At 40.2% G+C, this 15,873-nt stretch overlaps 1 protein-coding gene and 1 long non-coding RNA gene across 2 annotated transcripts in view; both read right to left on the minus strand.

Moving 5' to 3' along the window:
* The window catches only part of LOC138946826 (cubilin-like), a 38,925-nt gene extending 25,299 nt beyond the window's left edge, over nucleotides 1-13,626 (minus strand). Inside the window, exons 1-5 of the mRNA XM_070318230.1 lie at nucleotides 13,476-13,626; nucleotides 12,330-12,426; nucleotides 11,408-11,457; nucleotides 10,882-11,004; nucleotides 7,871-8,124 (exon numbers count right to left, since the gene is read on the minus strand). Coding sequence (XP_070174331.1) covers nucleotides 7,871-8,124; nucleotides 10,882-11,004; nucleotides 11,408-11,457; nucleotides 12,330-12,426; nucleotides 13,476-13,596 — 645 coding nt within the window. The 5' untranslated portion in view covers nucleotides 13,597-13,626. The remainder of the gene's footprint in view (nucleotides 1-7,870; nucleotides 8,125-10,881; nucleotides 11,005-11,407; nucleotides 11,458-12,329; nucleotides 12,427-13,475) is intronic.
* A 1,402-nt stretch (nucleotides 13,627-15,028) lies between these two features.
* Nucleotides 15,029-15,873, minus strand: part of LOC138946644 (uncharacterized) — a 2,731-nt gene continuing 1,886 nt past the window's right edge. Inside the window, exon 3 of the long non-coding RNA XR_011449386.1 lies at nucleotides 15,029-15,091. This is a non-coding gene — a long non-coding RNA (uncharacterized lncRNA). The remainder of the gene's footprint in view (nucleotides 15,092-15,873) is intronic.

Below are 15,873 nucleotides of genomic sequence, written 5' to 3' on the forward strand. Positions count from 1 at the left end.
TGGGGTATGCAGTGCCTTGGCGTTGCACATCTACTTAATTGTTTATTTTATGCCGTTTCATGCAAGGAGCGACCATTTTCCTATCTTAGAATATGACCTGCCCTTCAAGGGACAGAGGAACATCCCCCTGGACCACCACTGGCAACCCCCCCCCCCCCCCCCCTCCTCTTTGCCTAGTCCGGCCCTGCATGTGCACAAAATGAACACAAACACACACACTGCGCGAGAGAGAAAGACTTCAGGGAGGCATGACGTCATGATGCATTAATTGACGTCAAAGACTTTCGACCGTGACTTATTCTTCGAGCTTTATTCATAGACTTGGAAACTACGGAATTTCTACCCGTCCAAAACGGCCTTGGGTGGCGTTTGCTGAAAAAATGGGGGCGACTATTGCACCCACCGTATTTTTGTTAGTATGGTCCCAATTTTTGGTGAACTTCCATCTCCAACTGTAGCACGTAGCCGGGCACAAAGAATCCTTCTTTATCATGTATTATTCGGTATGCACATTTCTCAAGTCGATTACAGTATAGCGTTCACGGGATACCTCCAGCTTCGCTGGGATTATTATGAAAATTAAATTGTCCAAATCAATTTAAAAACACCTTCATCTTATTCCTTGTCGGTTCCTGATTCCAAAAACATATAGATATGATATGTTTGGATTAAAAACACGCTCAGAAAGTTAAAACGAAGAGAGGTACAGAAAAGCGTGCTATCCTTCTCAGCGCAAGTACTACCCCGCTCTTCTTGTCAATTTCACTGCCTTTGCCGTGCGCGGTGGACTGACGATGCTACGAGTATACGGTCTTGCTGCGTTGCATTGCGTTCAGTTTCATTCTGTGAGTTCGACAGCTACTTGACTAAATGTTGTATTTTCGCCTTACGCGACTTGTTTTTGAAATTATAGTTTTGTTAATGCGTTTCACTTGTACCCACCTTCTTAACCTTCAACGTTCCGAGGGGGGGGGGGTGTATACCTTTTCCCAATGCTTGTGTCTTTTAAGAGTACAAGCTCTCAGATAGCAAATACAGGAACCTCAACCGCAAATTGAATAAACTTTCTTAATAATGTTTTTACAAATCCTCCGGAGCGTTTGGGGGGGGGGGGGGGGGAGGAGGGTTGGATGTCTACAACCATGTGAGACTCTAAATGTAAAGTCTTTCTCCTTCTTTGTCATAAAAAAAGAAATATAATTATCTTGTGGTATAAGAAAACATTTGATCTTCCCGTACCGTTTTAGCATATACCAGCAAATCCTGTTTAGAATAGAATACCGTTAAGGAAAAGCTTAGGAAATGGTTTTTACATTTAGTCAAGTTTTGACTAAATGTTTTAACGTAGAGGGGGGAATCGAGACGAGGGTCGTGGTGTATGTGTGTCTGTGTGTGTCTGTGTGTGTGTGTGTGCGTCTGTGCGTGTGTGTGTGTGTAGAGCGATTCAGACTAAACTACTGGATTGATCTTTATGAAATTTGACATGAGAGTTCCTGAGTATGATATCCCCAGACGTATTTTTCATTTTTTTGATAAATGTCTTTGATGACGTCATATCCGGCTTTTCGTGAAAGTTGAGGCGGCACTGTCACGCTCTCATTTTTCAACCAAATTGGTTGAAATTTTGGTCAAGTAATCTTCGACAAAGCCTTCGGTATTGCATTTCAGCTTGGTGGCTTAAAAATTAGTTATAAAACGATCCAAATTTACGTTCATCTTATTCTCCATCATTTTCTGATTCCAAAAACATATAAATATGTTATATTTGGATTAAAAACAAGCTCTGAAAATTAAAAATATAAAAATTATTATAACAAGAGGCGAAGCCTTCAAGGATCCCGTAAGAAATCGACAAACAGTAACACAAACTCAATCACTCCGTCCGTGGTCACACATACACGCACACAGTAGGCATAGACACAGTGCAAGAGTGGGAGACGCTAGATCTAGATCTGTCTGTCTGTAGCCTACTTACGGGGACACGACTGCCACTGAGATCGACACTGCCCTTTCGACAGCGCTTCCTCGCGCAGACACTGAAAACACGCTGTGCAGATCAACCTGTAGGAAATCTCCTTTGGTATCTTCTTTATCTATTTTTTCTGGAGCCGCTACGAAACCGAACAATGTGAAATCGTCTTCCCCGAATCGGCGAATGCAGCTCGGTTAGAACTGAGAAGTGAATCTATACCACAATGCTTCACGCGATCTGACCCAACCTTGACCCCTGACCTGGTCTACATACCACACACAACACAAGGAACTTAGTCGATAAATATCGACAGGGGGCGGACAAATGGTTTACATGTGAAATGTGTGTATATGGGTGTGGTTCTGAAACAAACAAACCATGTGAACCCCCCCCCATCCCACCGCTCGCGGGCTGAACGACTGACGTCTTTTCCAGAAGAACACCGCGTGTACATAATACACAATTCGATCGCGTAGCACTGCCAATGCACATTTTCGCAACGAAAACCGTGCTACTGTTTCTTGTGTGTTAAATCTGAAAGCAATATAAGTGAACGAACAATTGAAAACTGATATCACGTTACTAAACTCCCAAAAGTAATAAATTACTTCTGACTGCGGTACACAATACGGCAGTCACCTCTGCGAATGCTGTCGAAGAATCTAACCGAAAGTAAACATTCTGGGAATCTACGCGCATCGGCCTTGACGCAAGTTCAATACTAAGCCAATGAGCGCGCCGCGGCGAAGTTGGCAGCTGTAAGTCTCGCAGCGCTGGCTGGCTGAGCGAGTTGCGTGTCCATCCATATTTATTAGGTCCAAGCCGCACCGTAGACCAGATTAGTAGGTGCTTGAGTTTGGTATTTTGATTTTACATAACATTAAACCTTTCTTGGGGTTCATGGTCATGGCAACAGCCATAATAATATTATATCATGTATAATATTACATTTCAGCATATTTGAATTACATGTCATCATACCAAACTGTCATACATTTTTATTCCTACATCATTCTGATTGATCACAACCAAACCTACTATCAGTGGACACATCCAAATGTAAGCGCCTGTTCTTGACAACTTTTAATCGATCTAAAAATAGCAACTTGCTGGGCCCTTTGCCGCCAACAGACACTGTTTGGCCTGTAGGTAAAATGTACAATGTATTTTCTGATTTGTGCACAAAAGCTTTTTTTCTTTTTTCTTTTTTTTAACATAACAATGTTTAATGTCACTGTATGTTTAAAAGACCATGGTCATATTTGTAAAAAAAATTTTAAATTAGAAAATAAATAACATTTTGGTTCATGATTTTTCCTACACCTGTGCTAAAAATAAGAAATAAAAATGTCGGGTATATAAGTCACTCAAATACAGCTAGGTATGAATGGCTCGGTTTGAGTTTGTTGCAGTTGACCCTGCACAATGCGACATATCATATGACCAATTTTGACGTCACCCCTCCCATAGGGTGACGTATTTCACAACTTCCTGTGTTACACAAACTCTGTGATGACCAATTTTGACGTCACCCCTCCCATAGGGTGACGGATTTCACAACTTTCTACAGATGAACAATGTTGCCTTCACCCCTCCCATAGGGTGACGGATGTCACAACTTCCTGTGTACACAAACTGATGACGTATTTCACAACAAAATGGCGCTGCCCATGGTCAACCTCTAAACTATCCGTATAGAATGGGGGCGTCCTCGCCCCCATAACAAACCCGTCACCTGTTTTTACCCCCCCAAAACTCACCACCACCCGTTTTCTTTGGATACACACTTTATCCCCGAGTACGCTAGTACAAGGGTCCAGCAGACTTTAATTGTGTGTCTGTCTGTCTGTCTGTGTGTGTGTCTCGACTTAACAGTTTATTGCTGGGAAACTACTGGGCGCAGTTCGTTCAAAAGTTGATACACTAACTTGATAATAGGTCCGATTGATCGTATTAAAACTTCATAATGTTACCTGGGACCTAAATGCGAAATAAACCACAAACAAGTCGCGTAAGGCTAAAATACAACATTTAGTCAAGTAGCTGTCAAACTCACAGAATGAAACTGAACGCAATGCAACGCAGCAAGACCGTATACTCGTAGCATCGTCAGTCCACCGCGCACGGCAAAGGCAGTGAAATTGACAAGAAGAGCGGGGTAGTACTTGCGCTGAGAAGGATAGCACGCTTTTCTGTACCTCTCTTTGTTTTAACTTTCTGAGCGTGTTTTTAATCCAAACATATCATATCTATATGTTTTTGGAATCAGGAACCGACAAGGAATAAGATGAAAGTATTTTTAAATTGATTTCGAAAATTTAATTTTGATAATAATTTTTATATATTTAATTTTCAGAGCTTGTTTATAATCCAAATATAACAAACTTATATGTTTTTGGAATCAGCAAATGATGGAGAATAAGATGGACGTAAATTTGGATCGTTTTAGAATTGTTTTTTTTTTTTTACAATTTTTAGAATTTTAATGACAAAAATCATCAATTAATTTGTAAGCCACCAAGCTTAAATGCAATACCGAAGTCCGGCCTTCGTCGAAGATTGCTTGGCCAAAATTTCAATCAATTTGATTGAAAAATGAGAGCGTGACAGTGCCGCCTCAACTTTTACAAAAAGCCGGATATGACGTCATCAAAGATATTTATCGAAAAACGAAAAAAAATGTTCGGGGATATCAATCCCAGGAACTCTCGTGTCAAATTTCATAAAGATCGGTCCAGTAGTTTGGTCTGAATCGCTCTACACACACAGACAGACAGACAGACAGACACACAGACAGACAGACAGACACACACACACACACACACATACACCACGACCCTCGTTTCGATTCCCCCTCGATGTTAAAACATTTAGTCAAAACTTGACTAAATGTAAAAAACGACTTGGCGGTGGGAGGAATTCGCGGTGCAACAGCCAGCCAGGCAGTCTGATAGAACGGTGCAAGGTCTCGGCAAACCAAGACTATGCCATAATATGTGGCCATTTCTGCGAAAAGGGACCTTGTTGACAAATTTATCGATTTTGAGTTTTGGATTTTATTTGACAGACTGTTTTATTTAGAACCTGATGTGAGAATTTCAGACCTTCAAATTTATTTTTCACGGAGTTATGACCCTTTTTTGGAGATACCCCCAAAATGACTTAAAATGGCCAAACTTTTAAAAACAAACTTTTGCCGGGAAATAGTAAGTTCAATCATCTGCCGTTATTACTTGTATGGTTTTAGGTCAAAATAATGTTTCATTCCAGAGTTATTGCCCTTTTTGTAACGTTACCCTAATTTTTACTTTTTCGTCTTTTTCTATCATTCTCTCCTCCCATGCAGAAGAAACAAGTCGCGTAAGGCGAAATTACTACATTTAGTCAAGCTGTGGAACTCACAGAATGAAACTGAACGCACTGCATTTTTTTCACAATCACCGTAGTCCGCCGCTAGTGCAAAAGGCAGTGAAAGTGACGAGCCTGTTCAGCGCGGTAGCGGTTGCGCTGTGCTGCATAGCACACTTTACTGTACCTCTCTTCGTTTTAACTTTCTGAGCGTGTTTTTAATCCAAACATATCATATCTATATGTTTTTGGAATCAGAACATGATGAAGAATAAAATAAAAGTAATTTTCAATCGTTTTATAAAAAAATATTTTTAATTACAATTTTCAGATTTTTAATGACCAAAGTCATAAATTAATTTTTAAGCCTCCATGCTGAAATGCAATACTGAAGTCCGGCCTTCGTCGAAGATTGCTTGGCCAAAATTTCAATCAATTTGATTGAAAAATGAAGGTGTGACAGTGCCGCCTCAACTTTTACAAAAACCGGATATGACGTCATAAAAGACATTTATCGAAATAAAAAATCAAAGCCGCCGAATGGTACCGTAAACCAAGAATAGTGACGTAAGAAAATAGAATGTCGTCTTTTGATTTGGAACGTGACGTGTTTTAGAATGGAGATGTGGTAGTGTGTGTGTGTGTGTGTGTGTGTGTGTGTGTGTGTGTGTGTGTGTGTGTGTGTGTGTGTGCGTGTGTGTGTGTGTGTGTGTGTGTGTGTGTGTGTGTGCGTGTGTGTGTGTGTGTGTGTGTGTGTGTGTGTGTGTGTGTGTGTGTGTGTGTGTGTGAATGTCTGAAGAGTACTCGGGTCCAGCGCGAGCGTTTTTTTTTTATCTACATACGTGCCGACGAAATGTTGATCATTGCTTCAATACTTTGAAGCTGTTGCTTGGATAATAACCCGGTAAAATTAGTATTTCGGTGTTCAGCCAGTCTTTCTTACAAACAGACACACACATACACACACCCACACACGCGCATGCATGCATGCACACACACACAGGCTCTCTCACACACACACACACACACACACACACACACACACACACACACACACACACACACACACAGTGACTCACACAGATCTCATACATACAAAACTCATACACACATAGACAGACGGACACACACACCTTTACAAACAAACACACATACATACACAAACATACACACAAACTCATGCACACACACACACACACACGGCATACACACACACTCTCCCTCTCAGTCTCTCTTTCTTACACACGCACACACACACACACACACACACACACACACGCACGCACACACACACACACACACACACACGAGTACACATACACAAACAGTAACAATAACACATGTGCACAAAATGAACACATAGAGATTACACAACGTCATCGAGTGAGGGACCGAAAAATATTGAAACTCGAGGATGATTTTTGTGTGGTATCAACCGAGACCGTAGGTCGAGGTTGATACCACACAAAAAAATCATCCGAGAGTTTCAATATTTTTTGGTCCCTCACAAGATGACGTTTGTGTAATTTGTGTATACAATGATAAATTGATTGTATACAATGATCAATCTCTATACCTTCCTGTCACGCGAAGCAGCAACACTTGAAAGCATAAGTTCCCTTGACAAACGTCATTTATGATTGGCGTCATCTATGAATGACGTCACTGTCTAGACAAGACAAGTGCCGGTATCGGCAAACCTTGTCGCGGCAAAGGCGTGCCTTGATACCATTGAGATCATAGGAGATGCACAGCAGTGCCGATACCAGGTTTCTTTAGCTTCACTTTAAAATGATATCAGAACGATAGTTATTCACTTGAAAGTGAACACAGGAGAGTTGTATACACACACGTATACACCGCGCGAGAGAGAAAGACTACAGGGAGGCATGACGTCATGATGCATTAATTGACGTCAAACACTTTTGACCGTGACGTAATCTTCTTATGCGAGCTTTATCCATAGTCTTGGATAACCACACACACATAGACTCGGAAATGTTAAAGTTTCTATCACACACACACACACACACACACACACACACACGCACAGACAGACAAAGTTTATCATCGCATAGGCTACACTTACGTGAGCCAATGATCAAAATTAAATTTCCGAAATCGATTTAAAAACAATTTCATCTTATTCCTTGTCGGCTCCTGATTCCAAAAACATATATATATATGATATGTTTGGATTAAAAACACGCTCAGAAAGTTAAAACGAAGAGAGGTACAGAAAAGCGTGCTATCCTTCTCAGCGCAACTACTACCCCGCTCTTCTTGTCAATTTCACTGCCTTTGCCATGAGCGGTGGACTGACGATGCTACGAGTATACGATCTTGCTGAAAAATTGCATTGCGTTCTGTTTCATTCTGTGAGTTCGACAGCTACTTGACTAAATGTTGTATTTTCGCCTTACGCGACTTGTTATTTACTGTTGGAGACCAAAAACAACAACAACACCAACAAAACAGAAAAGAAATATAGGCTCAGGTTTAAAGCAGGACAAAACTCCTTCTGTTTCACCAGGTAGGCAGTACTTTTACCTCAATGTGGTTGGTGCAGCACTCGTTGTCATCGGTATCAATGCCTTCCACGGTCAGCTTTATAGCAGTGCCTGGCGCAGTGGTGATCGTCCATATACATTCTGATATGCAGGCAGATGGTCCCAGTGACCCTCCCCAACCGCAAGTAAAGCTTTTTTGTTCGCAGCCTGGATTGCTTCCTCTGTGTCGTTGACCACTGCTGTATCCGGGTGTCTCAATAGCACCACTAGCGGCTGCATGTGTTGCTCCACAAGCTATTCGAAACAAACGTAAATTCACAAATATATACACAGGGCTCCCCAAAGTGTGTGTCCCTGCGTCCTATACGCACAAGAAGCCGAAAACACATACTAACAATTTATTATGACGGGTCCCGGGACACACTAAACTTTACAAGAGCGGGTCCTGGGACGCACTAAATTTCCTCTATCGTGCGAACCGTGGATACTGTTTCCGACGGCAATCGTCAGCTATTGCACACAGCACACTATGCATGACCATAATGTTTAAAAAGAACACCGGGACTTTTCGGCTTATGGACCATTGGAACCCTCTTAACTTCTGCGGCGGGGGTCCATGGACCCTGTACAAATTAAAAGTCTGGGTCCCGGGACCCACTGGGAGGGGCGTCCATGGGGAGCCCTGATACACATCGCCGTCAGTACATAAGGCCTTCCTTTTTATACTGTTTTTACATTTAGTCAAGTTTTGTCTTTAATGTTTTAACATAGAGAAGGAATCGAGACGAGGGTCGTGGTGTCTGTGTGTGTAGAGCGATTGAGAGTAAACTACTGGACCGATCTTTTTGACATTTGACATGAGAGTTCCTGGGTATGATATCCCCGAATATTTTTTTCATTTTTTCGATAAATGTCTTTGATGACGTCATATCCGGTTTTTTGTAAAAGTTGAGGCGGCACTGTCACACCCTCATTTTTCAATCAAATTGATTGAAATTTTGGCCAAGCAATCTTCGACGAAGGTCGGACTTCGGTATTGCATTTCAGCTTGGTGGCTTAAAACTTAATTAATGACTTTGGTCATTACAAATCAGAAAATTGTAATTGAAATTATTTTAATTTAATCAAATGATCCAAATTTACGTTCATCTTATTCTTCATCATTTTCTGATTCCAAAAACATATAAATATGTTATATTTGGATTAAAAACAAGGTCTGAAAATTAAAAATATAAAAATTATTATCAAAATCAAATTTCCGAAATCGATTTAAAAACAATTTCATCTTATTCCTGGTCGGTTCCTGATTCCAAAAACATATAGATATGATATGTTTGGATTAAAAACACGCTCAGAAAGTTCAAACGAAGAGAGGTACAGAAAAGCGTGCTATGCAGCACAGCGAAACCACTACCGCGCTGAACAGGCTCGTCAGTTTCACTCCGTTTTGCACAAGCGGCGGACTACGGTCATTGTGAAAAAATGCAGTGCGTTCAGTTTCATTCTGTGAGTTCCACAGCTTGACTAAATGTAGTAATTTCGCCTTACGCGACTTGTTATATACTACTTTTAACTCTAGTTTAAAACCGGCACGGTTGGCCTAGTGGTAAGGCGTCCGCCCCGTGATCGGGAGGTCGTGGGTTCGAACCCCGGCCGGGTCATACCTAAGACTTTAAAATTGGCAATCTAGTGGCTGCTCCGCCTGGCGTCTGGCATTATGGGGTTAGTGCTAGGACTGGTTGGTCCGGTGTCAGAATTATGTGACTGGGTGCGACTTCTGTCTTGTGTGTGGCGCACGTTATATGTCAAAGCAGCACCGCCCTGATATGGCCCTTCGTGGTCGGCTGGGCGTTAAGCAAACAAACAAACAAACTCTAGTTTAACATCTGATCACATATGTATAATAAAGAACATGAACATTTAAGACATGTTTTTTTTTTTTACAGAGAACATTGAGATTGTTGCCCGAAAGAAAAATCATGATAATTCATTTAGCTTTGTTTTTCTTAATCTCCAACCTCAAATTTCTAATGACAGACAACTGTTCAAACTTTGCAGCATTTGATTTTAGAGTGGAAAGCGAACCTATCAAAGTCAGTGTCAATTGTAACAGGGTGGCACCCCGTTGGCGATAGGCATTTTATTCTTGATTTGAAAACCTCTCATGTAAGCTAAATTGTCATAAATCAAACATTATTTTTCCTTATACTGATAGTACAAATTAAGCTTCATAGAGCAATCTCATATATGAGCTAAACTTTAAAGGGGCATAATGGACAAAATAACTGTCTGTAATCGCCCCAAGAAATATGCTGTTCGGGTTGGGGGTTGTAATCATTTCACCACACAACACTGCAGGAACACTTTGAAATGAGTGTTTGAGCGCTCGGTTATTCGATTTGGAAAGCTATATTTGAGTGGTGTTTCGAAATTGAATTTCTCAATGCGGCGCCTTCTGATCTTCCGCTGCTTCTGATTTTCGTGCTACCTTTCGCCCTGTCTTTCAGATTTAAAATCGCCCAGCGTTCGGGTTGGGGTTAGAATAAATGACAAAACACCAGAGGAGTACCCAGAATTTGTGTTTGCGCGTTCTCTTGTTCAAGTCTAAACGCAGTGTTTGGTAGTATTTCTTGACCGTATATTCTCAAATGGACAGTGTGTTTGTTTACGCTGCTTTTATCCCGGTACAGCACGGAATTTGCATACGTTTGCCAGATAACAAGTTTGACTTCCTGAACCCAACGTTTTTTTTATTTGCTTTGACAAACGCGTACCTATCAGGACTAAATCGACTTTGATGAAGAACGGAAATCAGGACATCCGTCACAGAAGAGTGGAAGAAAATAACGCTATTAAGATAACAAAACAAAAAAAGAAGTATGTATTTATATAGCAAAGTTACGTAGCATTTTCGAGCAAATCTTATTGATGTATCTAAATTACAGAACAGCGTATGTCCGTTGAATTTGTCCGTGTCTAATTCGTCAGAAAACTGTCCCCCAAACTTTAAAACAATCAAAGGTTTCCTTGCATAGGTTTATCACTTCTCACCAAGACAGGTTCGGCCATCAGAGTCCAGGGTGAAACCACGGTTGCAACCACAGGTGAAAGACCCTATCGTGTTTGTGCAGACCTGGTCGCAACAGTCACAGTTCTCGTTGCATTCGTCTACGTCTGGAAATAAAAACAAAAAATTATATATATCAAAAGAAAAAAGCGAACAGCAAAAGCGTTGCAAATGACATATCGGGACAAAGGTGTGTGTGTGTGTGTGAGTGTGTGTGTGTGTGTGTGTGTGTGTGTGTGTGTGTGTGTGTCGGTGTGTCGGTGTGTGTGTGTGTGTGTGTGTGTGTGTGTGTGTGTGTGTGTGTGTGTGTGTGTGTTTGTTGTCCGTCTCTGTCTGTTTGTTTGCGTCTTATCGAAACCCCTGCAAAGAGGTCTTCTCAATGCACGAGAGAGAATTATCAGTGAAAAATTAAAACATATTTTGCTTCATTATAATACAATCTGCATTTTTTAAGATTTCAGACGAACAATGCCTATCGTGTTTTATTGTCACCATCGGTTTCACACCTACCCACACACGTAGGGTCAGCTGGAGATCTTTCCTTGAACCCAGGCAGGCAACTGTAACATTATGACAAATTAACGTAATTCATCGAAGGATGTTAGCTTAAAATGAAGTATACATTCAGAGAAAAAGATAAAGGGGGAGGGACATTTGCTGAAATTTTGTTGAAAAATTAGATCGTCAAAGGGAATTTAAATTAATTTATGTGATAAGGATTAATGAATACGCGGTTAGCAACTCAGTAATCCTCATTACACTAATTAATTTAAATTCAACTGTAGACTCCTTTCAAAACATCGTTTTATGTTACCGTAGATATGATACATGTGTATCCTTGTGCCAAATATTATGAATTTCTGATGAATGATGTTGTAAAACCGTTTCCTAGAAATCCAATATGGCGGCAGTTTCCATAGCAAAGGCAGTTCATGTTTATTAGTATTCACAATGGTTTCATTCATTTTTAAAAGTCACTTCAATAACTACCCAGAAAAGTAGGATATTCCATGTCTTCTCCAAGTTAAATTTTACTGCCTCACATTGCCTTAACTTTTGTAAAAAAAAAAAAAAAAAATAGGTGTGTATGACGTCATTAAAAATATTCATATTGACGAGAGAGAGAAAAACCAACAACGTCACACAATTCCTAGTCTGTCTGAAAACTGTTAGTCAAAACTTGGTTGAGTGTAATTGAAAAGAGAGATACGTTTATGGAACCTATGATTTAAGACAACACGATCAGTGGACGAACAACATACACAATAGAATTATAACAATGAGGGTAATCAATTAGCCTGGGATGCTGTCTCTTTACATACGACACGGAGCAATTTTCAAGGACGAGTTTTTTTTAATAGAAAGTAAAATAAAGGGACCTTTTTAAGGACACTCTTTCTGAATATCAAAAGTTTACCAACTAACCACTTACATGCAAGAGGGTTCTCCTGACCCACTTAGCTGACACACCTTGTCATAACAAAGCACCGGGTAGAAAGCTTGGTAAACGTCACACACATTTCGCGTACCTGTTTTGACAAACAGGGCATTGTACATGTACATAGCATGACCGCTGATTCAATATGATAACAAGAAATGCTGACCTTAAAAGCTGCAGTACAGCTCACAGTACTGTTGAAGCAACAATTTGTCTTTTTGTCGCAGATAATGATATGAACAGTCCAAATAGTAACACAACTATCCCACAGATGACTACACATAACTCTAGTGTTGCCAGCCAAACGAAACTTTATGTGGTTTGTCAGTTCGCCTCTCCCGCCAAAATGTAATACACATTTCCCGGTGATCACGTTTTGGGGCTAAAGGCTGTGAGCGGCTTGCCAAAATGAAACCAAACAAAACAAAATACAATTTTCCTACATAATTAAACACAATGTCTTGACGTAAACCACCCAAAGAAAGAAATAAGTCTCCCTCTTATCGAAACTAAGAGACTTCCATGTAGGCTATGGTCGTATTTAGTTTACGTGCGGGACCTGATGTGAGTCTGATCTAGGCTATAACACTATCCTGCCCGGACAATCATAACAAAATATTCTGTATACAAATTTCATTGAAAGAAAGTCAAGGAAACTTGGTATTATTTCAAATGGATGCCTTAGGCATGACTGAAAGTCCGGGGGCTCTGTGCACACGAGAAGCAGAGTAACTTTAAGGTGGTTAGGATTCCCAGGTTCTCTCTGTAGGTCAGAAAGTAGATTAGTCTGTTAGTTCACATGGTTTAGATGCAATCAGATCTCCCGATCAGAAGACAAGTGCAAATATTATCAAAAAGACAAGGGGGTTACTTTATTTATACTGAAACTGAGACAGTGTATATAAGAACGTGTCTTCGGCGTATCCCCTCTACTGTTAAAGGTAGAAACATGAATTTTTGCTACGACCGTGCGTCTCCCACTTCCAAGTTACACACTGTAATTCAGCTTTATTGCTCCATAAACTGACACCTGAGATCAGAGTGCAGACGTAGGGACAAACAAACAGACAAACAAACAGTCTTAGTGAAACCTATGCACCCCCCCCCCCCCACAAAAAAAGGGGGGAGTGTAAAACTAACCTTGGCCTCGAGTTGGAAACTGGAGGGTCATTTGCGTATTCTGTCCATTTAGTGTGACAGTTTGTCCAGCAAGGTTCATGAGCGTGAAGGCAACATCAGGTCGTTGTCCAGTTGTGTTCATCACAAGTCTGCAAGAGGCTATCACACTCCCGGCACTGAAATGATCACCCCAAAGCGAATTAGCCCTGGAAATAGTATGCCCTTTCTGGTACTTGGATTGCTTGTTTGATTCATTGATTTAATACACTTCTTTGTACCCCCGAACTATAATTCAAATCAAGTCTATTCTGTTAAAAGTTGGAGTGATTTATTCGTCATAATTGCCCAATCGTCAGCGAGTGACGTCACGTTTATATATCGGATTGATTAGATGGTTTTTACATTTAGTCAAGTTTTGACTAAATGTTTTAACGTAGAGGGGCGAATCGAGACGAGGGTCGTGGTGTATGTGCGTGCGTGTGTGTGTGTGTGTGTGTGTGTCTGTGTGTGTGTGTGTGTAGAGCGATTCAGACTAAACTACTGGACCGATCTTTATGAAATTTGACATGAGAGTTCCTGGGTATGATATCCCCGAATATTTTTTTTATTTTTTTGATAAATGTCTTTGATGACGTCATATCCGGCTTTTCGTGAAAGTTGAGGCGGCACTGTCACGCCCTCATTTTTCAACCAAATTGGTTGACATTTTGGTCAAGTAATGTTCGACAAAGCCCGGACTTCGGTATTGCATTTCAGCTTGGTGGCTTAAAAATTAATTAATGACTTTGGTCATTAAAAATCTGAAAATTGTAAAAAAAATAATTTTTTTATAAAACGATCCAAATTTACGTTCATCTTATTTTCCATCATTTTCTGATTCCAAAAACATATAAATATGTTATATTTGGATTAAAAACAAGCTCTGAAAATTAAATATATAAAAATTATTATCAAAATAAATTTTCAAAATCAATTTGAAAACACTTTCATCTTATTCCTTGTCGGTTCCTGATTCCAAAAACATATAGATATGATATGTTTGGATTAAAAACACGCTCAGAAAGTTAAAACGAAGAGAGGTACAGAAAAGCGTGCTATCCTTCTCAGCGCAAGTACTACCCCGCTCTTCTTGTCAATTTCACGGCCTTTGCCGTGAGCGGTGGACTGACGATGCTACGAGTATACGGTCTTGTTGCGTTGCATTGCGTTCAGTTTCATTCTGTGAGTTCGACAGCTTCTTGACTAAATGTTGTATTTTCGCCTTACGCGACTTGTTCTTTTTTCGGTGTACCCAAGTATCTGGACATTTCTACTCAGGCAATTCAAATGTGTGTACAATCTTTCGCCGTAGAGCATATTAGAAAATCCCCCAAAACAACCCCCTCAAGAGTTTTCAGTGAAGATTAAAGTTATAATGAGGCCGAATCATCATCATCATCATCATCATCATCATCATCATCATCATCATCATCATCATCATCATCATCATCATCATCATCATCATCATAGTCGTCGTCGTTATCATCATCATCATCTGTAAATCTGTTGAAAAGTTACATGAACATGTATACGAACCTAAGGCTTTCAACGACAACAGCCTGTAGTCCACGGATGTCCCTTGAAAGGATGTTATACATCTGGGGGAAAAATCTATTTGAATTAAATCTAAATAACAATAACAACCATAACAATAACAACACTTTATGACCATTAAGATATTGAATAAAAAATGAAAATTAGCTTCGACACACCCTGCCTGCCTGTAAACGATTATAACGAACATTTCATAAGACAACACACATAAAATATAATATAGATGAATTCAGAAAATACCAGAAACTACGTAAAGAATACTACATGCATGGCTTGCTGTGTCGTACCAGATTTACACGAGTTTTTTTTGTAAAGTTATTGAACTGCGAGCGAAAGCGAGCTGTTCACTATTTGAAAAAGCGACGACTGTAAATCTGGTCCGACACAACAAGCCATGTAGTATTCTGTTTATTCTACGCACTGTCCTTACGTGTATTTTACTCAAAACGTCCCGCAGTGTAAGCGTCAAAATTGAAGACGCTTCTTTTTGAACCTCATCTATTCCAAAGCCTCGTGCAATCTCTGACGTCAAAGCAAAGACACGTCACTCTAGAAAGTGTAGTGTGACGTGAAAGTTCTAAAATTTCTACCAGGAGAAACAGCAAGTGCAAAAGGGTTCCATAATGACGTTTGTCTCGGTTACTCTGGCATCACAAGCAGTCGAAAGGCAGGTCCCTGCCAAACTAGTTTGCATTACCTCATTGACATGATAAACACACGTGTGGTTTGAACGATATTGTAATGTCATGAATGGTCACGTATGCATGATAAAAAAACTATTTTCATTCCTCCCATTGATAATTAAGAAACCTGTGCAGTTTTGTCC

Source organism: Littorina saxatilis, linkage group LG14, assembly GCF_037325665.1.
Source record: "Littorina saxatilis isolate snail1 linkage group LG14, US_GU_Lsax_2.0, whole genome shotgun sequence".
Lineage (NCBI taxonomy): Eukaryota > Metazoa > Mollusca > Gastropoda > Littorinimorpha > Littorinidae > Littorina > Littorina saxatilis.